We start from the raw sequence: 23,132 nt of genomic DNA, 5'->3' as shown, positions 1-23,132 counted from the left end.
CAGGGTCACATAGCTAGTAAGTGTCTGAGGCCAGATTTGAACTCAGGAAAAGGAGTCTTCCTGACTTCAGCACTCTATCCACTGCAGCACCTAGCTGCCCCTCTGAGTAACATAGTCAGGAGAATTCTGCTGGTCCTCCTAAGGTCTGTTCCAGAGCCTTTGCCCCCACAGTACAGGCCCCCTTGCCCCATGCCAGAAGGCAAACAGGAGAGCTCTGACTGCTGTTGAGATGCAGCACAGAATCGGCAGAAATCTCTTCAAATGACCTTCCCACACAAACCATGTGGTAAATTAGCACAAGCCCAGGTGGTCAAGACTGAAAAGGGACCAGCCAGCCAAATACAGACATGTCGATTGGGATGAAAAGAACTCTCACCCCAAAGGAATGGAATGAGCATCTGTAGAAGCATCACAGAAGTAATTGTGAAATTCCTAGCCTAGCTTTTGAGGCCTTCCACAAGATGCATCTAGCCTTGTCCAGAGTCAAAGGCCTCAGGTTCAAATCTCACCTTTGAGGTTAACTACCTGGGTGACTTTGGGTAACCTCCCTTGGCTCCATTCCCTCACCCGTGAAATGGAGTGGACTGGACCAGATGGCCTCTGAGCCCATGAAACTCACTAATCTGGCAGTACTCCCAAAAGAGCTGGGATGGGTGTAAAGCAGGGATGGGGAACCTTTGGCCTTGAGGCCACATGTGGCCCTCTAGGTCCTCAAGTGTGGCCCTCTGACTGAATCCAGTTCCCCACCCCTGGGTAGAGAAGGAAGGGAATTCCCAAGGTCAAAGGCTTCTCTGAAGCCAAGCTTTACAGGCTCCAGGCTTGCTTGGAAAGGGCCTTGATTTCAGAGAATTATACCTAAATTTCCATTCATGTTTCTATATTACTTTAAAAAACACTTTCCTTAGGGGTAGCTAGGTGGCGCAGTGGATAGAGCAGCAGCCCTGAAGTCAGGAGGACCTGAGTTCAAATCCGGCCTCAGACCAAACACTTGACATGTACTAGCTGTGTGACCCTGGGCAAGTCACTTAACCCCAATTGCCTAAAAGCAAAAAAAAACCCCAAAAAAACCAAACAAACCACTTTCCTTACCACAGCCCTATAAGAATGATTATTATTACCCCCATTTTATAGATGAGAAAACTGAGGCTCAGAGAGGTTGTAACTTGTTTGAGGTCAAGAGAAGGACCCCCTAGCCTCTCCCCCAGGACTTTCCTCCTCCTCTCTCCCTGCTTCCCTCCAGCTTTCTCTCTGTCCTCCCCATTCCTTTGATGTACCACTGCATACTAGGCAGTTTTATTTTTAAAAATCAGTTTATTTCAGTAAGTATTTAGGAAGCACCGAATATATGCCTAACATTGATTGAACTCCAACAAGATGTCCAGCATTACTGAGTACCACCTGTATATCTAGCATTTGAGTGGCAAGCCTAATTGTCCTCTTTTGTGACCCCCAAAGGAGCTGCTGGTCTGAGTTCTTCCCCAGCTTCCCAGGAGGCCTGAGCAAAGGGGTGATTGAGAACTCAGAAGGGACTTGCCCTTCCTTGGGCTCCACCAGCCGGTAAGTGGCACTGTGATAATCTGTCACCTTGGGACCCTCCAGAGTGTCTTTTGAGCATGACTTGGCTGCTCGGGCTGTTTGCGGATCAAAGATTAGAGGCATTGCTTCCCCTGCCCTGGGCCCCAGAGGAGGGAGGTGTCAGTCTCTGGCCAGTTCCCATCGGGCAGGGCCCATCAGTTTTGCCAGGCACTGCCATGCGGCAGAATGGGGTCCTTGGGCACGGAAAAAAACTGGTACAGAGGGGCCCCGGAATGAGGGCTCCTTGTTGACACAGCCGGCTGCAAACAAGCCTGTCAATTATTAACGGAGCTAAGTCAGGCTACAGGAAACTGGAACCCAGCAAGGAAAGAGGAGCCCCAGGGCAGGACAGTCACTGCTCAGAGGACTGAGCAGGAGCAGGCGGCAGGCTCTGGGCACTGGGTAGTGAGAGAAGAGAAGGAGCACCTGTGGTCTGGGCAGCCCAATCCCCTGCCCAGCCCAAGAGGACTATTCTCCATGGAGCCAGGTAGGAGAGCTCTTGCCCCCAGAGAGAGAAGAGGCTCCCCGGGGTGTCTGGGGAGGGAGTCTGCGGAGTAGACAGTGCCTCTCACCCAGGTGCCATGCTCACCCCCTGCTCCTTCCTGGGTCCTCTTTGTCCCCTATCTACAGCCCACAGAAATGGGCAGCACTTGCTGGGCTTCTAGGAAGCTCAGAGAAACAGAGCACTGTCAGGAAGAAGGAGAGGAGGAGGAGGAGGAGGAGGAACAGAGGGAGGAGGAGGAGAAGGAAGGAGTAGAGAAGAAAGAGGAGAAAAAGGAGGAGGGAGTGGAGGAGGAAGAGGAAGAAGAGCAGAAGAAGGAGAAGGAGGAGGGACAGCAGAAGAGGAGGAGGAGTGGAGGAGGCAGAAGGAGTAGAGGAGGAGAAGGGAAGCAGCCCGTGGTTCCAGAGGGCCTTGTGGCAGGTCTTTATCTGACCACTTCCAAGGTGAGCAGAGGAGCCACCTTCGGCCCAAACCCGTTTCCGAGGATCCCAGGTGCGGCTGATTGTTTGCCAACAGTCAATCCATCAACAACCAACAAATAATTACCTAGCTGCACAGAGAAGGAAGAGTGTTTACCGGGGCCATGGGATAGAGGGGGAAAGGAGAGAAGTGCATCTTGGGATGTCCAAGAAATGCCATGCAATCATAGACTTCAAGCTGACTTCAAAGGGAGGTCCTGAGAATTACCGGGCTACAAGGTGTCTGAGACAAGATTTGAACCCAAGTCTTTCTCACCCCAGCCTAGCAAGCTTTGCACAGCCTGTAAGGCAGGAGAGGACATGGGGTTTCAGTGTGAGATCAACCAGTGCCAGGGGTTAATGGCCGAGAGCAGAGCAGAGGTGAGCACTCAGCTGTCTCCCCAGGGAGTCGTGGGGTCAGCTAATTATGTGGGTGGGAGTGTGTGTGTGGGGGAGATGGGCTGAGTTCTGTGGTAATGGACCGTCCAACCCTAATCCTATTCTTACCCTTCCCCCCAGGACTAAATTAGTGGTAAGAGCCCTTTTTCTCTTACCGGGGTCAGAGATGGGGAGGAGGGGTGAACAAAGACCAGGAAGGTGAGGTGCCCTTCTGGGAAAGGTGAAGGCATGCATGGGTCAGAGGGCAGAGTAGAGGCCAGCAAGTGGCCACAGCTGGAGGCTATTCCCTCCCCTTCCCCTTCTAGTCACTGTGCTCAGACCATGTCTAGGCAAAAGTAGCCAGGGTCTTTGTTCATCTTCCTATCGTCTTAGAACCTCACAGAGTACACTGCACATAGTAGGTACTTAATAAATGCTTCAGAATGGAAGAAATATGAAAGGCAAAGACTGAGAGAGGAACAGGCAGAGAAATGAGAGGGCCAGAAAGAGAGTACAGGAGGAGGAAGAGACTAGGAATGAGGGAGGGGGTGGAGAAGGAGCGACGGAGAGAGAGAGGAATTACATAGAGCCTAGTGGCCCTTTCCTGCCCACCCCCCACTATCTGTCCCTGCTCCAGAGGGGGCCCCGAGGTCTCTATGGAACAAGGCTCACTTTGCTGGAGAGAGAAACCCAGCCTTGTCAGCGGCCTTGATCTGGAGGAGATGGGAGCCAGCCAGGGGCTGGGGGTGTGGAGGGAAGAAGCCCAGATGCTTTTCACCTTCCCGTGTGCCCCTCCCAAAGGCCTTTAGTTGCCTCCCCTTGGGGTCCCCTGCCAGCAGCCTCCGATACCTCAGGCTCCCCTCTTAGAGCGGGGTCCAAATCATGGTCTGCATGTCTCCATTGGACACCGATGTTTTCTTAGAGGGCCGGCTCCAGCCTGAGCCTGGGAGCCTTGTTGGCCCCTGATGTAAGATCAGGTGAGTCTGGGGCTCTCTTGGGAGAAACCTGAGACCCCAAAAGCCTTCCAAAGATATCCCCTATCAGCCTGTGCTTGGACATTTATTTACTTTCCCTAACCTTATCTGCACCTGATCAGGCCTGGTATTTGCCTAGGTGAGGCCAGGGGGAGAAGCTATGGTTTATGTTATGACGACTGGGGTTTGGGGTAGGGTGAGGCCAGCTAACATGGGAGGGGGAGACACCTGGCCCAGATTTGCCAAGCCCCATGGTGATGGGATGGGATGGTCTGGAGTGCAGCCCCTCCAGGCTGGGCCGCTGGGCCTGGTACCACGGGAACCAGAGGGCATCAAAGGAAGCGCCCTGCTGAGGTCAGTGAATCAACAAACCTTTATTGGCCAATCTGTAAGCATTTACTAATGCTTATTTATTTATTTATTTATTTACTCACTTATTTATTTATTTATTTATCTATCCATCTATCTATCTATCTATTTATTTATTTATTTAGCTTATTATTTTATTAATTTGTTTTAAATTCTATTAATTAATTAATTTATTTATTAGGCATTTGCCATATTATATGCCACATTGTGAGGCCTGATTAGTCTCCGCTTGTCGGTGCCAGGCACTGGGCTAGGCACAAGGGACACTAAGGAAGGTAAAAGATTATCCCTCTTCTTTAGAAACTCACAGCTTAAGGCCGGGTTGGGGAGTGAGGGGGACAACATGGAGACAGGTATTATACAAATAAGCTGTGTACCAGATAAACTGGAAATAATAAATCCGGGGGGATTAATTAGCATTAAGGGAGATTGGAAATGTTTCCTATAGAGGGTGGGCTTTTAGCTGGGACTTGTCGGAAGCCAGGGAAGCCAGGAGGAGAGAGGAGGAGGAAGAGCATTCCAGGCCTGGGGGATGGCCAGGGAGAGGCCGGGAGTCAGGAGATGGCAGAACAGCCAGGAGGCCTGAGTTACCTGATCGCAGTTCCCGTGGGGTGCACAGTGTAAGAGGACTGCAAAGGTAGGGGCAGGGAGTAGGTTATAAGGGGCCTTGAATGCCAAACAGATGATTTTCTATTTGATCTTGGAGAAAATAGAGAGCTACTAGCATATATAGAATGGATTGGGGGGCGGGGGGGAGGGGAAGGGAAGCAAAGGGAAGAACCGTCAGCCAGTCAGGCAACAAGTATTTTTTAAAACCCCTACCTACTGTGTGCCAGGCACTCTGACAGAGATACAAAGAAATATATAACATAAAAATATAATTGCAATAACACAGGAAAACATAATGGAGACAAGTCAACCTACATAGAAACAAGCTACGTGCAGAATAAACAAATAAACGGGCGGCCCTCTGCTCTAGGAAGGTCACTTTGGCAACTTGGCCACTAATGAATAGGCATATTGTCATGGTGAGAGTGCAGGGTTTGCTGCCAGATCTGTGTTCAGATCCCAGCTCTGTGCCTTACTGCTATGTGACCTCGGTTGGGTTATTTCACTCTCTCAGGCTCAGTTTCCTCATCTATAGACTGAAGAAAGGCTGGGAGCTACTGACATTCTAGGTTCTAGGTTCCCTTCCAGCTCTGGCATCCGTTCCCTGATTCTGTGAGTTGGGAGTAGGTATCCAAGCAGTAGACATGAAGGAAAGGAGACAGAGTGCAAAGACAGCTTCTCCAAGTCCCTGGCCCTTTCTGTCTGAGTTTTGCTCCACAGAGTTGGGGCAGGGGAGTTTACAAGCCACTCAGATAGCTGATGTGGGCCTCATGTGACCGTCACTCTCTTAAAGGTCCAGAAGCCAGAGGCAGCAGCACCGTTCCCGCCTTGGAAACACGCCCCAGCCATGAGCTCTCAGACACGGGGGACACCGTGGATGCTGCAGCAGAACCAGCGGAGGAGGGCAGTGCCCCCAGGGCTAATGGGGAGAGCAGAGAGACGGCAGCAGAACTGCCGCCATTGCCCACCCTGGCATCCTGGAATGATGGCACAGCCTCATCCTACCTGAGTCCTCCGCAGCCCAAGCCTGCTGAAGAGAATGGGCAGATGCCCAAGCGTGCAGCAGGCATTGGCTTTGTGGGAGAGCCCCCACCCTACACCCCGCCGGATCCCAAGGCTGTCCATATGCTCTACCCTCCATTCCCGTCTGGCTTCTCTGGGCAAATGCCTATTCTGTATCAGCCAGGGCCTTCACCACAGCCTCTCTACCCGCCAGCACCGTCAGCCACACCTTTGTATCCATCAGGACCCTCTCCAACGCCCCTCTACCCACCAGCGTCTTCACCCACATCGCTGTACCCATCACCAAACCTGTCTTCTGGAGCTTTCCCCTATACCATTGTATGTGGCATGGTGGTATCATCTCTATCCTCATCTCTCCTTCTTAGCCCACACAGTGCCCCAGATGGGGAGGCAGCTGAGATGACCAGTTTAAAGTAGATTAGTCCTCTAAGTAGAGGGATTAGTTTGAGAGTGGCACCTCTTCCCACAGCTCCCCTGGCACCTCTTCCCACAGCTCCCCACTTGGGGAGGTGGTTAGGGGGGCTTAGTCTCTGAGTGGGCAGACAACCCAAGGGACTGAGCCTTTGGACACATTCCACTATGGCCTGGCCTCCTGTCATTGGGCTCAGTGGGTCCTGCCTTAGAAGGGGAGTCCTATCCCCTCACTTTACAGATGAGGAAAATGAGGCATAGAGAAGTGACTTATCTAAGGTCACAAATAGTTAAGTGTCAGGGTCAGGGACTCCATCCCACTCTCCTGTCTCTGAGGGAAGGGAGGGGAAGAAAGTAAGCATTTATGTAGTGCCTACTGTGTTCCAGTCACTGTGCTATGCACTTTTTAAAAGCACATATTATCTCATTTAATCTAAAAATTCATTATTCTTTTCCCGTTACCATGTTGGATGGGATTAACATGCTGGCTGGATGGGGGTTGGGGGTGTTGGAGCCTCAGGAGGCCTGGAGTTTGGTCCTCTGCCTACTTACTACCTCTGTGACCTTGGGCAAGTCATTTAACTTCTTGGCCTCAATTTGCCCCATCCCAAAATGGGGATCATAATACTTGACCTGCACTGAGGCTGGGGATGAGGTTATCTTTGGAGGTCCCTCAGAGCTGGACAGAGGAACGATTCTGTAACTTGGTCCTCATCTCTCCCTTCCTTAGGGCCTCTTTCACTCTCTTCAAGCCCCTCCTCAGCCTCTATTCTCCCTTGCAGTATAACAGCCCCATGAACAACATGTCGGCTGCCATGGACCGGAGGCCCCTGCCTAAGGATTACATGGTAGAGTCTGTATTGGTAACCCTCTTCTGCTGCTTGATCACTGGAGTCATCGCCATTGTCTACTCTCATGAGGTAGGCTGGGCCCGCAGCCAGGGTGATGCCAGGCTGGGGCTTCCGAGGGAGGGTCGTGGGGACCCAGATGGTGCCAGGAGTGTGCTTCCTTCTCCTGCCCTTTTAAACTTTCTAGTCCTGAAAGGAGCTAACCTGCAACCCTGTGGCTCCCCAGCCCTGGGGTGGGTGAGGGGAGGGAGGGAACAAAGCTTGGGATTCTTGAAACAATGGCCCTATTCACCTCTGGCCTTCTTTCTCTCTCGGTGCCCCAGAGCCGCGCAGCTCTGAGCCGTGGAGACCTGGCTCAAGCAGAACAGGCCTCCAAGAAAGCTCGCTCCCTGGTGCTCTTCAGTCTGCTCTTTGGGGTCTTCGTGTCCACCAGCTGGGTCATCTACGTCATAGTGGCCCTCTACATTCCCTGAGGGACCTTTCCTGGGACTTCTCCTCCCGATGCCCCCAGCTGCTGCTGCTGCCCAGGACATAGAAGGGGAAAGCTCCCAGGGTATCCAAGCTGCTCTCATTCTGTGGACTCTTCCCTCCTCTCCTGCCTGCCCTTCAGGGACAGAGCAGGGTCTACAGTGCTGCTCTTCTGCTGTAAACCTGCTGCCCCTGTGACTCTGCTTTTGGGATGTCAGCCCTTCTACTGGAACTCATTGTGGCACCATTTGGCACTATCCTCTGGCCCAGGATGCCACCTGAGATGCTGGGGGCATTAGCCCGGGTCCTCCATGAGCTGTGATGAAACTCCCCATCCAGGGCCAATCTCTGCTTTTCTATTGGCCTTCCCAGCTCTGAAGATGAGAAAAAGAGAGAGAGGGAGAGAGAGAGAGAGAGAGAGAGAGAGAGAGAGAGAGAGAGAGAGAGAGAGAGAGAGAGAGAGAGAGAAGAGAGAGGAGAGAGAGAGAGAGAGAAAAGAAGAAGAAGAGCAGGATGGAGAGGGCCTTTGGGCAGCTTGCTTCCCTTCTCTGGGCCTCAGTTTCCTTCTCTGTAAAATAAGGAATTGGAGTAGATGACCCCTCCAAGGTCTCTTCTGGATTTACATCCTATGATGTCTCTCTGGGTTGGCCCTGCCGCACTTTAGGGCTCTTATTAGTGAACCCAGCATCTACTAGGCAACCAGAGGACTAACCATTCTCCAAGGACGCTCTAAGGTCCAGGAAGCTGTCAGGAAAAGATAATTCCTCCCCATTCCTCCATTCCCATCTCCAAGGACAGCCTAAGGCAGAGCCAAGCAGTATTTGTTATTTCCCCCACTACATTGGAGAGATGAGATTACCTGTGTCCCAGGGCTTGAGCTTCTTACTCCTCTCTCTCCTTTGGCCTTCTGAGCGGCTCTCTTGCCACCTGCATCCTCCACCCCACCCCAGAGCCATGGGTTTACAGTGACTCTCTTAAACCTTAACTTCCTGAAACCAGGTGAGTATGTTTGGTCAATAAACAAAAATCCTGAGCAAAACACTGTGTGTGTGGATGATACACAGCTTGGACTCTGTCAAACATGAGGCTTCTGGGCTGCATGCTGCCTGTAACACTCCTGAGTGTGGTTCAAACCAGATTAAAATGTAACTGGGAAATATTTAACAAGATAAATAAAAACACAATAAATCACAGACAATATTACATTTTAAAACTAAGTCAACATGTGGCCTGCAGGCATCCTTGTGTATAGACTAACAGCCCCTGTTTTTATTTGAGGTTAACACCACTGAGAGAAGCAGTATTTGTCCAAATGTACTGCCCTCCTGGATCCAGCAATCACTCCTGGATCCCTGTTGTTTAAGTCACTTAACCTCTGTCTGCCTCAGTTTCCTCAGCTGTAAAATGTAGATCACAAGAGCACCTACCTCATAGGATTCCTGTGAGGATCAACTAATACTTGTAAATTGCCTGACAAACTCTAAAATGCTACGTAAGTGCTAGGCAGGGGTGGGATCTGCGGCCTCGAGGCCACGTGTGGTCCTCTAGGTCCTCAAGTGCAGCAGGTTCCCCACCCCTGTGCTAGATATTATTATTGTTGTTGTTGTTGTTGCTATATAGGGGAGAAGGTAATAATAACAACTAATGGTTATATAGCATTTTAAAGTTTGTAAAGCACTCTATAATTATTTCATTTGATCTTCTCAACAACCCTGTGAGGTAGGGTCTATTATTATCCCCATTTTACAGATGAGGAAACTGAGGCAGACAGAGGTGAAGTGGTTTGCCCAGGGTCATATAGCCAGGAAATGTCTGAGGCAGGATTTGAATTTAGGTCTTCCTGGCTCCAACTCCAGCATTCTGTCCATCCAGCTGCCAGCCCTCAGGGAGCTTACAATCTAAAGGACTGGTTCTTAATTGTGGGGGGTGTGTTTTAAAAAAACACTTATTTTGATAACATTCAATATGACAGATTTCCTTTGTATTTTATCTTATGCATTTAAAAACACTATTCTGAGAAGGGGTACCGTAGGCTTCACCAGACTCCCAGAGGTCCCATGTTCTTTGCAAACAAGGTAAAGAACCCTTGGTCTAGATGTGTCAGTGATCCTATGTGACCGCCATGACTCTGGATAGATTATCTAGAACCAACTGTGTAATCTAAATGTCATATACACATTCTGCCACCAGGTGGAGAGGTGGGACAAGACTCTTGAGAATGTGCGAGCCTCTGTTGCCACCTGGTGGTGTTAGGGACACATGACACTCATGCTTTCAAAGCCTGGTGGTGTCTGAGAGCCAGATCTGCAGAAAATTTAGGATTAGGTCTCTGGCCTCATCAACATTAATTTTTCTTTCCAACTTAATTAACTTCATTAGACACATCAATAAATTTTAGAATATCTATTCGAAAGGATGTGGCAGGCCCTTGCAGGTGAAAAAAACAGTATAATTTAGTGCAAATCAACAGGAACTTAGACATTCAATGTGAGGATAGAAAGGCTGACCTTGTACTCAGGAGACCTGATCGGTGGTGGTCATTATTATTAGCACATGGGGACACAAAGATGAAATATGACATAGTTCCCTCTTTTGGGCAGTTTCCAAGTCTACAAAGGATGGGAACCAGACAGGTGATTTCATTTATATAAGGAAACCCCCCAGATGAGGAAACTATCCTGGCCAAGTCACTTATCCTTTCTAACCTCAGTTTCCTCATCTGAAAATGAGAGTGTTGTGCTGGGTGTAGTGGCTCACACCTGATCCCTCATGCTGGGGAGGCTGAGGTTGGTGGATTCCTTGAGGTCAAATATTCTGAGCTGCTTATGTGTGGTTGACCCCAACAACTTCTTTAGGGAATCTCCAGCCACCTTGATATACCTCCTAATATAATATATAATATAATTAATATAATATAATATAACATAACACATAATGATATGTATTTAATATAATATAATGATAACCCAGGTAGGGATAGTTTTTCTCTACTACTCAATCTGTTCATCTTAAATCACATCTCCCTCTGTGTACATGGCAGGCAGCTTCACAGCTCAAGCCAATCTGGGATGGCTGTTACATATATGATCTCATTTGATGCTTAAAATAACCCTGTGAGGCTCAGAGAAATTAAGTGATTCCCACGTGGCTGTAACACTTGTGTGTTAGAGGCCAGATTCCAAGCCACATCTCTCTTGAATCCCATGTCTCTCTTTCCCGTTGGATTGTCATGGGGTAAAGGACAGATCTAGACAAACTGCTCCAGGAGCACAGTCCTTGCCCTCAAGGAACTTACAGTCTAGTTGGGGGAAGATAAGATACACATTTGGAAAAATTGTTTTCCATCCCCCCCCCCCTTCTGTGATCTTTTCCTCTGTGAATCTCCTAGCTCTAGGCCAGAGACAATAGGAAGAAAGGCTGATTTTGAGGGCTCTGGGCCAAGGACAAGGGAGCTCCTACTAGTTCTAGGGATGACATTCCATCCCATGCAGTTTCCCAGTTTTGAGGAAGAGAGTCTTTGATTTTCCAGTGGGAGAGGCAGGGCTAGGAAAAGGCTCTGACCTTGCGGGTCACTGTGATCAAAGGAAATAAATCTGTGCTCATTCATCCCCGCAACTTTACTTCCTCCAATTTTTCTAACCCTATTCTATATCCTGAGGGAAGCTACAGATTTTTTGCTGTAAAGGACTCAGGTTTTATGGTAGGAAATTAAGGGGTTTGCTCCACTGTGGGTGCCCAGTAAAGGTGATGAGTGCAGTATATAGTTTCTGATTGGGAGGTATATGAATGTATGTTTGTGTATGTAAATGTTGCACATCTCAGCTGTAACATTCCCCAGTATTTGAGTTCCTCATCAATTCAAAACTATTGTTACTGAGCCCCTCCTGAATCTCCTCACAATTCGCCAGAAATAAGCATGTGATGTGGTAATATAAGTCAGAATTTACATATCACTTTAAGGTTTGCAAAGTACTTTACATGTTATCTCATTTAGTTCTCACACCGACTCTGTGTAGTAGGTGTAATTATTATCCCCATTTTAAAGATGAGGAAACCGAGACTAAGAAAGCTTAAGTGCCTTTTCTAGAATCACAATTTAGCTAGTGTGTGAGGAAGCTCGCCTTCCTAACTCTAAGCTCAGTATTCTACCCACTGCACCATCCAGCCGCCTGCACATGATAGGAAAGGCAAAGCGTATTGACTTAAAATGCAAAGTAAGCTATCAAAGGTTAAATTAAAAAGGTAGCATTACCCAGAAAATGGCTGTCACCTCCCATGTGTCCCTTGGGCAGGCTTGTTGATTACTGATTAAATACTCTGTCTCCCCAGTCCAGTGGGAGAGGGACACATCAGTTTCACTCATTCTCCTACTGCAAGGAATACTAGTAATTGACTAGCCCAGCCTCCTCATCTATACGATGAGGCAGCCAAGATTTAGGGAGGTCACACGACTTAATGACAATCACCCAGGGAGGAAGGAGCCGTCAGCATCTTAGGAGAACAACAGTGTTTAAAATCAGAGAGATGACAGTTGTGCCATATACACTGTTCTGGTCAGACCACAGCTAGAGTGTTGGGTCCAGTTCGGTCCTGGGTGCCATGTTAGGGAGGACATTAACAACTGAAGTACATTCAGGGGAGGGCAACTGGGAAGGTGGGAGAACTGGCCTATGTTTAACTTGGAGAAGAGATTTAGGTGGGAGAAGATGGTTGAATTCAAGTATTCGAAGGTCAAATGGAAGCTTTAATCTTGTTCTTCTTGACCTCAGAGGTCTGAACTAGAAGCAATGGGTGGAAGGAGACAGATTTTGAGCTTGGGGTGAATATAAGAAGTGTTCCTTATGAGGTTGCCAAGTAATTTGATTAGATTACAGGGCATAAGTCTTTGTTTAGAGCTATTTATGAGAGCATCTCACAATGTAGACTGTGGGCATGGCAACTGGCCCCTTGCTAAGAGGACACACAGCTCCTAACCAAACATGACACTCCATCTTCTGCTTCCTGTAAAATGGGGGTAAATAGCACTTACCTCCCAGGGTCGGTGTGTGGACCAAATTTCTTATATGTGTGTACACAGTGTTTCCTTGTTAGACTACAAGCTCCTTAAGGGGAAGGCTCTCCATCGCCCAGCACAGCATCTGACATATGGTTGAGCACTTAATAAATGATTATAGAGTATTTAGTTCCCAGTGACTGGGGCTGCCTCCAAGACAATTGACTGTCTGGGACTCAGGAGGATGGACTCCTTGCAAAGAGCACCCCTCACCTCTGTCTACAATAGCAACCTGGTGGAACAAACATCTCCTCTTTTGTACTTCCTTTCACTTTTCCTTGCTCAGAAGGCAGTCTAACGTGAAGCAGAATGGATCTGGTTGGGGGGGGCAGTGAGTGAGGATGAATCTGTGCAGTCACTCTCCTCTCCCTCCCTCCCCCACCCTGGAACTAGAAATGGCTGACATGAGGTCAAGGCGTGTGGGTGTTTTATTTGCCTGGAAGTGGTCTGAAAGGAGAGGTCCTGAGAGTCAATTTTCCCAGGCCAAGAGGAAGCCACTGGAGCAAGGATGAATTCCAGGCCTTGGGACTGCTACCCAAGTAATCCTTTCTCATTGGACCTGCTCATCTAAGTAACTCACTGGCTTTCTCTCTATGTAAGATGCTGCTCAGAAGAGGTGTGGCCAGATCTCTTCAAGGAGTGTCTTCATCCGAAAATCCCCTTCTGTCTCCAGAAGTTGGTGACTTCCTGTTTCCCAGGCACTCCAGGGACCAAGGGATCCTGGCTTTTCCACCCAGATTTCAAATTCTTTCTGACCCAGCTCCACATACACCTCACTTGCCAGACTGTCCACAGCCAGCCAGGCCTTGTACGTCTGCCTAACTGGGCATACAGCCCCTTAGTCCTCCTTCCTAGATGTCCTCACCCCTAAAAGAAGTTGGTGGGGGCAGCCTGAGAGGCTTCAGTCAGTGGAATGGCAACCCTCCTCACTGGGGAAAGTCCTTCCTGCCCAATTCCTTTCTTCATCTCAGAATGGAAGCCCAGAAGGGGCAAGAATAAGATTTGGGGTCCTGCTTCCCCCCAACAGAGAGCAGCAATCAGAAGTTAGATTGAACCTGAAATTAATCCCCAGGCTAATAATATTTAAGGGAGCAGATAGATATTATTCTATCCTGGTAACCCTCTCTTTCAGGGGAGAGCAGAGTGGTGGGTTCTGCTCCCTGCCCTCCAGTCAGTGAACAAAGTCTCCTCTGCTTCCCTTAGAATCACACCATTACACCTCCATGCTACATGTGGAAGCCCTTGCAACATGAACGTAGGTCAACTTGCACCCATCTCAGCAAACAAGCAGGTGTGACTGTATTAGTGACCACAAGAACAGCAGAGCCTGGGTGTTTGGGGGCAGCAGGCTTGAGAAGTAGCCTTCCTCCTTCCTTTCCCCAAGAACTTGACCTACCAGGGCTCCCTGAAGGCTGGTTGGGAGGGCCATGGCCTTCACTCAAGACCTCAACTGTTCTTACCTTTGGACGGCTTAGAGTTGAGTGCTCCTTAGGCCCCACTCCTTCCTCTAAGGACCAACAGAAAACAGAGTGGAGAAGAGCACTGATCCTCACATACCTGCTTGAGAATCCCCCCTGTGAAGTCCTCCCCTTAGTGTTTCTGGTCAGAAGGGTTACCAGGAGCATACAGTATCTATTGGGGGAGAGGAAAGGGGTGATGGCTGTGCATGGAGCTTCATGGATATCACGAATCAAGCCGAGCTCCTCCCTGGGACGTGGCCCATTTTACACAATGGAGAAAAGAGGAAATCATTATTTGGGTGGAGGAGAGTTGGTGAGAAATACTGAATTTGGACCTTAGAGATCACCTAGTTCAGCCTGCCCCATCTCTACCCCCCAATTTTGTAGATGAAGGAACTGAAGCTCAGAAAAGAGAAATGTTTTTTTCCTAAGACCACAAAGAGAAGTAGCAGAGTATGAATATGGACTCAGGACACAGGTTATCTTGGTCAGGATTCAGGGTGCTTTTTCATTATACCAGGTGCCTCTTTGAGCTTGGAAAGACAAAATTTTATTTCCAGATTTCCTGTACCCACACTGCGTAAAAATGCTTAGCACAGTGCCTGGCACATGGTACTTGAGAAATGCTTTTCTTTCTCTTTCCCTTCCTTCCTTTTCTTTTCTTTCTTCTTTTCTCTTCCTTCTAGATGGGTACGTGCCTAGAACCGGTAGGATTCTGATTCCTCACTCCACTTTTTGGCTTGGACAGGTCACTCCAAAAACTCCGGTTTTATTCAGGAGTGGGATTGGCCTTTGGGGCTCTCTCACAGCTGAGTCCTTTACAGACTCTGCCTCCTCTCCCCTCTCCTTCCCTACAACTTTACTTCGGGTCTTGATCTCAGATAACATCTGAGTCAGGAGACATGGGTTTGGAGACTAGTCCTAACACTCAGAAGCGAAGTGATCATGGGCAAGACAGTTATTTACATCTTCTTGCTAGTCTCAGTCTCGTCATCAATAAAATGATCTCTAAGGATGATCTCCAAGGACCCTTTCAACTCTGGCTCTTATGATTCTATGACAACCCTCTTTTTTTTTTCATTTTTTTAAAAGGCAATTGGGGTTAAATGACTTGCCTAGGGTCACACAGCTAGTAAGTGTCAAGTGTTTGGTTTGAGGGCAGATCTGAACTCAGGTCCTCCTGACTCCAGGGTCGGTGCTCTATCCACTGTGCAACCTAGCTGCCCCCTATGACAACCCTCTTACTGGTCCTTGTTCTGCCTGCTTTCTCCAGGTTAGACATCCCCAGCTCCTCCATGTAATCGAGAGGCACGCATACAGAATGGTCCCCATCTCCTCAGTTCTGGGGTAAGGGCATAGCTGACAGATTATGGTTATTTCCAGAGGAATTTTTAAATGTCCTCAGCCTTGAAATAATCCAGCCACAGCACAGGGATGTTGGGGCTCATGCCTTGTTTATCTTAGCAGGGATCATTCCCTTAGTGGACTCCAGCCTCTTGGAAGCAATGAGAGAAGACTGAGGCTGGTGCTTTGTGTTCAGATCCATGCTCATTTCGGGGCTGCCAATCCCATCCGCTCTCCCTTCTGACCCTCACCTAGAGGGAGGCTTTGAATTCATTTTTTCCTGACTCCGAACTCAGTTCTCTACCCATTCCTCTCCAGTGCCTTTGCTCAAGGGTTCAGAGAAGGGAAGAGGTCTCTGTGGCCTTGTCTGGTCACCCCTGCTTCATCCTCACCCTCAGAATACAGCCTTAATATACCTGATATGCAGATGAGGGTTGGTGGGGGGACAACCAGGAAGCTGGACTGATTACCTGGTTTCCAAATTTTTTTGATCATGTGCACTTATCAAGAAATTTCCCCTCTTCCCCCCCCCCGGTGACTATGTGGGAAAAGTGGGTGCCATTGGGTAGGTTAGATGCCCTGAGAAGGGCTTCAGGCTTAGAAGGTGATGAAACAGGAGAGTTAGGTCAGTACTGGGTGGAGGTGTGGTTGTTTTGCGGGAAAAAAAACCCCAAAAAACAAAACTATGATGACTCATTATCTTGGAGAGGCCTGGCTGTGACCCATCTTTCTTTCTTTCTTTTTTTTGTTTGGGTTTTTTTTTTGGCTAGGCAATGGGGTTAAGTGACTTGCCCAGGGTCACACAGCTAGTAAGTGTTATGTGTCTGAGGCCGGATTTGAACTCCGGTCCTCCTGAATCCAGGGCCGGTGCCCTATCCACTGCGCCACCTAGCTGCCCCGTGACCCATCTTTCCATCCTCTCATCACACAGCCCTTGGGCACCCACTGGCCTAAAGGATAAAATCCAAACAATTTGGCCTGCTGTTCTAGGACCTCCAGGGCAGGCCCCACCTGACCTTTCTAATATTACCTCCCATATGGAACCTTTCCTCCAGTCAGTTTTACTGCTCTCAATGGGGCCATGCACATCTTTATGCCACCTCCTTCATTGTGTCCTGCCTTCTCCAAGGTCCGTAACCATTCTAGTCCACAGTGAGCTCCCCCTTTGTGAACTCTGGAGGTGGGGCAGCATGGCATAACGCATAAAGACCTGGACTTGGTGTACTGGATTCAAATCCTGCCACAGACACCTATTAGCTGTGGGGCCTTAGGAAAGTCACTTATCCCCTCCAGGTTCATTTTCTCATCTGTGAAACAGGGGATGAGGAAGCTCTTTCTACTAATGCAGGCCTGCTCTTCTCTGCAAAGAGCATTGAGAAATGGCCTGTCTTGTTTCCAGATCTTCCTTGCTCTACCCAATACATCATGGGAAGTATGGAAAAGCAAATCTCAAAACAAAGATATTCTGGGACAGCTAATAGCATCCCCTATATCATTCCTCCTTTTGTTTAAAAAAGAACAAAGCATACTCAGTTTCTACCCTATCTGGAGACCACCAAAATAGCCTTGCAGGATTATCTGACATAGGAAAAAAGGATGACAAATGTAACAGAAGACATTTCTACAGCTGGGTCAAATCAGCCTGGCAATCCCTGGCTCTTGAAGGTTATTCATTAGAACAGGCATCTTATCAAATTAGTCTCCTCTAGCTGGTCCATCTGTCTCACTCCTAAGAAGTGCTGTGCTTCTTCTACTAGACCGTAACCTCCCTGTGGACGGGAGGGTGCTGTGTCTTCTAATGCCTCTGACCATCTCTCACAACGCAGGTCGTTGTATACAGCAGGGGGTCTATGAATGTGCAAATCATGAGAAAAGTTTATTCCTAGATTCCATCTTGTGTGTATTTTTTTTGTGTGTGCTTTTTGGTGAGGCAATCAGGGTTAAGCGACTTGCCCAGGGTCACACAGCTAGTAAATGTCAAGTGTCTGAGGTTGGATTTGAACTCAGGTCCTCCTGACTCCAAGGCTGGAGCTCTATACACTGCACCATCTAGCTGCCCCTCCTAGATTCCATCTTGAAGTACCCGAACGGAACCCATGGCGTTTTTGATGTGCAATTCTTCAGTTGTGTCCAATTCTTCATGACCCAGTATGGGGTTTTCTTGGCAAAGATATTGGAGCAGTTTGCCATTCCCTTCTCTGGTGAATTACAGCAAACAGAGGTTAAGTGACTTGCCCAGGGTCACACGGCTAGTGTCTGGGACCAAAGTTGAATTCTGGTCTTCCTGACTTCTGGCCCAGTGCTCTATCCACTGAGCCACCTGGCCGCCTCCACTCATGTATTTAAGCCAACTATTACCTACGTTAGGTCTTCCTTTGCCCCATGACTATTACTGGGCTTCCCGTTCAGAAGGGGAAACGAGGGACAGACACTTGACTAGTGTTATGGACACATTTTATGACTTCTGTCTGGTTTTTACACAGCATTCTCAGGCTCAGAACCTCTTACAATGTCACTGAAAAAGGTGGATCCTCTCTGCTGGAAGCCTTCACTAATAAGGAATTCCTCACTTTCCCAGGCAGCCCATACCCAATATGGATTCCTTAGCAGGAGGTTTTTCCTTCGGTGGAGCTGAAATCTCTCCCTGTGACTTCTGTTCACGGTTCCTAGCTCTGACTTCTGGGGGTCAAAAATCAGCTGTAACCTTCCCCCCTTCCCCTTCCTTCCTCCTTCGCTGGGGCAGTTCTCATTTGCCTGTCACTAGAAGGCCTCACAAATGCACAGGTGTGGAGGTTCTCCACGCACCTCCAACACTTCCATCGCTAAGTCAACCCAAGACAGAGGAGAGCCACAGAACACAGAAGCAAGCCCAGCCTGAGGGGTGTGTTTGATTGTCACTTTAATCTCGCACACACGGCTGCATGCATTGTAAACATGATCATTAGGCCAGGGGCTTTCATTGGTATTTATTTTTCTTTAACATAAAAGTTACACATTTGAAATGTCTGCAGGGAGATGTCACTATCGGGATGGGTTAGTAGGGAATATATAGTACAATGTAACATGGGGAGAGGGGAAGGGGCTTTGTGGAGGGGAGGCTCCAGAAAGGAACAGGCAGGAGGAGACCAGCGGCTTCTAGCTCAAACATGGGCTCACCACTGGCCTCTGGCCTCCTCCTGCCCAGCACACATACATGGCAGAAGAGACCCCTTTCTTGTATGGAAAGGCAATGAAGCCTGATCCCTTCTGTCCTTTCAGGCAGCACTTCCCCACTTCCCTCCCCCCCACTCAACTCTCACCTCTCCCCTGTAAGAAATGAAATACATATGACGTTCTCAGGTCTGTGGCACTGAGCTGGGGAATGGTAGAGGCTGGAAAGGGAACTCTGATAGTGGGGTATAAGGAAAGCCCAAATCTTCACCAATAAATTAAAAAATACTGCACCTCACTCTGTGAACTCATGCAATGGGCTACAGAGCAGGGACACCTGGAGTACAGATCCCTGTCCACCTATGACAGCTCAGTTGAGCCATGTGGGCTCACCAAGGCACTTGGCTCAGACCACAAATGGCATAGGCCAGGAGAGGTGCTGGGAGGGCAGGCCGGGTGGCACTGCACCCTGTGGCCGTATCTGGGGTGGAACCTTTCCCAGCTTGCTTAGCGACACAACAGAGATGTACCCCCCTTTTCTCTCCATCTCTGCACCCTCCCTGCCACAGGGGAGTGGTTCAAAGAAAACAGGCCAGGATGAGGGGGGTCCCTGCTCACATATAAGTATCCAAATTGAGAAGGGGAAGAAAGGGGATCCCTGACTCAGTGCTGGGGAATTAAGGCCAGCAACCAGAACAAATCTGTAGCTGGAGTTGACTGAGGGGCGAAGATGGTATTTAGGGGTTGATTTTTGAGGAAGAAACTCAAAAACTACATGTCAGGGCCAGCAGTCAGAGACTGACTCCTATAGGCCTGCTCTGAAGCCCAGGAGTCATCTTACATTCCCAGGACCCAAAGGCAGGGCCTCCCCTGGCCCCCCAGCACCTATTTGTTTCACAAGCACTGGGGTACACACACACACACACACACACACACACACACACACACACACACTCTGTCTCTCTCTCTCTCTCACTCCAACATTCAATGGGCAACCCCTCCCCCCAAAACCAAGGGTCCAGAGGCAGATGTGGGAATGAAGCTGGAAAAAGACTGAAATGAAAGGACAACTTAGAAAAAGAGAAAGAAAACAGAACAAAAGGAAAAAAAAAACCTCACACAAACAATACTGTTAATAAGCCATCTAGACTACAATGCACGCTTTAAATAATAAAGTGACTCTTTCAGAACCACGGCTCTAGGTCTGCCCAACATTTCACAGATTCCTTTTTTCTCTCCTCTCTATTTACAGAAAAAAAATATGACTTCTTGATAAAAGATGCCAAAAGGCCCATGATGGACGGCAAAATGAAGTGTCCTGGTTGTCTCTAAAAAACAAAACGCCCACATCTGTTTAAATAATCAACAGATGTTAATTTTTTTTGTTCCATTAATGTTAAAACTGGGGCTGCAAGTAGCAAAAGCCCCAGAGGACCACTCGACTGTCCCACTGAGGAGGGGGAACATTGCATGAAGTCCCCTGTACCTGACACACTCCCACCCCTCTCCTCCCCAGGTCATGGTTTCATCCATCCCAAAGTCTCCTGCGTGGCTTGTAAAAATGCACCAGATGATCAACAGCAGAAGCCAGGAATCTATTGCTGAAAGATTCTTTCCCTTCACTGTGATGCCCTCGGTTCTATCTAACCAAGAGAGTTTCCATCCCCTCCCCCACTCCCCTTCCCCTCAAATGGCAAGTCTAAAATTCTCCCCAAATAAGTTTGCATCTCTCCTTCCTTAAGGTCTTTGCTGGATTGTCAATCTATGTGGCCAACTGTGTTCTCCATAAGCAGCATGGAAGAAGTGCTGATGTGGATTCAAAGAAATGCCCCAAAGATCATGAGAACCCAGGCTGTGTTAAATGACCAGCTGGGGAACCTATGTTGTTCCACCGTGTCTATTTCCAACAGCCATGCCTTCTTTCTCTCTGTTAGATGACTTAAATAGGGGAAGGGGGTCACCTAAAGTGAGTCTTGTTGAGAAACAGAATTCTTCCTAAAGAAAGACAAAAATTGATTCAATGTGTAACATAAACCTGGCAGGAAGGGCTCTGTTGGGACTAGAGGAGGTGGAGTCATCCCTAGAGTCCTTGGAGCATCCTAGAAGGAAGGCAATGGCAAGAGAAGAGGTGGAGAGAGGATGGAAGGTGAAGTTTAAGGCACACACTAAACAGATCGGAACAGAACTCAGGATCGAGGGGGCTCCCAGTCCTCCAGAGATGGAAGAGTACTAGGCTGGCTGGCAGCAGATTGTGAGGAGAAAGAAACAGAACACAAGAAACGTCCTTCATAACTATCCCTCCTTCTCCAGTCAAACTCTGCAAGTCAAGACAGTCTTTCCTCATTCCAGAAAATGAGCCTCCAGGAACTGAAGCTGAACCAGAATTTCCTTCTCTAATGGTAAAGCCCTGCCTTACTCCAAGCACCTCTCCCTGACCGTGCATGGCTTCTAAAAGAAGCTTCATAGGAGTCAATAACCGAAGAGGCGCCCTTTAAGTGTGGGAAGATTATACAGAATTAAGAGGGTGTTGGGGGGGCAGAGTTTCCCTTTCTGTCCCTGGAAACAGACCCATCTGTCTGTCTGATCAAATAGGCTGAAGCTTCCCCTGCATCTGATCTCAGTCGGAGCCACTCCAAGGCCTTGTGGTTTAGACCAGAGCTTCTTGGACTTTCTCAGCCTGGCATCCAGCCTTTTTGACACTGACATATTGCCCCTGCACTCCATACCTCAGGAAGCCAGGACTGGTACTGTCACTGAGGAGTCCTGGCTCTTGGAAACCCAGACCACAGCAGCTTTTTGAAGGCATGGGACCATCTGCAGGGACAAGAGAGAGGTGTCTGACACCCTCTGCTTTTAGAGAGCCGAGTCTGGAAGCAGGCAAGAGATGACACTGTGGCAACACTGTCCCCAGCCAGATGGTGACCCCTTTTCGGGGACTAGGTAAACTCTGGCTGTTTGGGAAAGTATCTCTTCAATTCTATCCTCAGCCTGTGCACACATCCCAGAAACAATCTCCGCAAAGAGACCAGATCATCCCTAAGCTACACAACTTTTTTTATGCGGGGGCCCGGTCCTTAAAGCCAAGGGTGTTAAGGCTTCTTAGCCCCTCCTTCTGTCCTTTCAGGAAAGTCAAAGATATAGGAGGTGGGGGGAGGGCTTGAGTAGGGGCTCCTCCCTCATTCTGCTGCCTGGGCCTGGGATCACTGCATCTTCACAGCGTTAAACAGGGCTTGAAGACAAGCAGTCAATCATCCAAAAAGGAAAACACCAGGTCACAAACCAGTCACAAAGCATGAATGGGATGGAGTCACTGAGTTCTTCTGTGTCCCCTCCCTCCAGGTATGGAGTGAAGTCTTGGCTGCATCCGGGAAAAATGGAAACGGATGTGGAGAAGAATTTCCTGCACTGGCTGGAGGGGCTGGCCTGGGTGCTTGGGAGCTGCTGTCCAACTGGGCAGACAGCCCAAGCACAAGTTATTTGGCTCTGAGAACCAGGCATCTGCAGACCCCGGGGGGGAGAGGGAACGGGTGTGGGATTGGGGGGAGGATCATTGTTCGCCGCTGGGGTGAGCTGTCCAGTAACAGGCCCAAATGTCTATTCCAGTCTCATAGCTGCCTTCTGTGTCTCTCCTGAGCGATAATCTCGCTCACTGCTCCTCCTCCTAGGTTTTCTCTTCTCGATCTGTTTTTCGCCGTGTTATGTTCCGGGGTTTGATTTTGAGAGAGAGTTCCCACAGGGCCTCCTCGGCCAGGTGGTCGCTGAAATCATTGAAGAAGTTCACGATATCCTCATTTCTGCGGATTTCGTAATGTCTGCAAAACCAGACACGAAAAAGACAGAAATCTGGTAAGTCGAGTAACCTAGAAGACTCTGTCTCCAAACCATTGTCAGGGAGGCTGTAAAAGGGAGTCTGGTCCTAAGTGGGAGGCTGGATGAGATGACTTCCAAGGGCCTTTCTCTCTCTAAGATTCTCTGATCTCACTCCCTGAGTGGCCCTGGCCCAAAGCTTCTAAGAGGCTTAGGAAACCCCCAGAAATACTTTCATCAACCTTTGCAAGAACTTTGCTTCAAAGTCTACCTGCTTCCAAGGAGCAAAAAGAGCACTGCACTAGGGGGCAGGAAGGAGAGTTAAGGTTCTAGTTTTTATGTCACCACTGTGTGATATGTAGTAAAGTCACTTAATTTCCGGAGCTTCTATTTACTCAATCTGTAAAATGGGGAAATACCAATGACAATGATGACGATGACTCACAGTTGTAGGGGCATGTAAAGATTTAAGAAGTGCTTTTCTCACCAAGGCTGTGAGTAAGAAGAGGAAGTACTGTTACCTCTGCTTTTGAAATGAGGAAGCAATGGCTCAAGAGAGGCTGTGACTCGGTAATTTCATGTCTCCAAAGGCAGAGCAAGTTGTATTCTGGATCTGCCACCCAGAAGGAGAGACTGGTTACTAAAGGGAGAGCGATGGGGACCTGGGGAGGAAGTGATGATTCTCCCTTAAGATTTGTGACAG

At 48.7% G+C, this 23,132-nt stretch overlaps 2 protein-coding genes across 4 annotated transcripts in view; one reads left to right on the top strand and one right to left on the bottom strand.

The window, feature by feature from the left end:
• Positions 1–1,697: 1,697 nt before the first annotated feature.
• On the top strand, positions 1,698–8,053 carry PRRT1B (proline rich transmembrane protein 1B). The gene is made up of 4 exons (XM_020973580.2): positions 1,698–2,062; positions 5,659–6,206; positions 7,082–7,219; positions 7,471–8,053. The coding sequence occupies exons 1-4, from the start codon at positions 2,053–2,055 to the stop codon at positions 7,618–7,620; spliced, it is 846 nt and encodes a 281-aa protein (XP_020829239.1). The 5' UTR covers positions 1,698–2,052; the 3' UTR covers positions 7,621–8,053.
• Positions 8,054–18,354: 10,301 nt separating this feature from the next.
• RAPGEF1 (Rap guanine nucleotide exchange factor 1) overlaps positions 18,355–23,132 on the bottom strand; it is a 187,878-nt gene continuing 183,100 nt past the window's right edge. For all 3 annotated transcript variants that reach the window (XM_078149982.1, XM_020973494.2, XM_078149981.1), the window contains one exon: positions 18,355–22,434. In XM_078149982.1, the coding sequence (XP_078006108.1) occupies positions 22,284–22,434 (151 nt within the window). In that variant the 3' untranslated portion in view covers positions 18,355–22,283. The remainder of the gene's footprint in view (positions 22,435–23,132) is intronic.

This window comes from Phascolarctos cinereus, unplaced genomic scaffold (genome assembly GCF_003287225.1).
Source record: "Phascolarctos cinereus isolate Bilbo 61053 unplaced genomic scaffold, phaCin_HiC Scaffold_2;HRSCAF=192, whole genome shotgun sequence".
Classification (NCBI taxonomy): Eukaryota; Metazoa; Chordata; class Mammalia; order Diprotodontia; family Phascolarctidae; genus Phascolarctos; species Phascolarctos cinereus.
Note: the sequence above shows the minus strand (reverse complement) of the source record. Positions and strands in the feature narration are given on the sequence as shown.

Bases quoted from the DNA above. Each gene is read 5' to 3' on its own strand.
- PRRT1B (XM_020973580.2), top strand. The intron at 6,207-7,081 runs GTATGTGGCATG...TCTCCCTTGCAG, and splicing joins GAGCTTTCCCCTATACCATT to TATAACAGCCCCATGAACAA. The intron at 7,220-7,470 runs GTAGGCTGGGCC...TCGGTGCCCCAG, and splicing joins CCATTGTCTACTCTCATGAG to AGCCGCGCAGCTCTGAGCCG.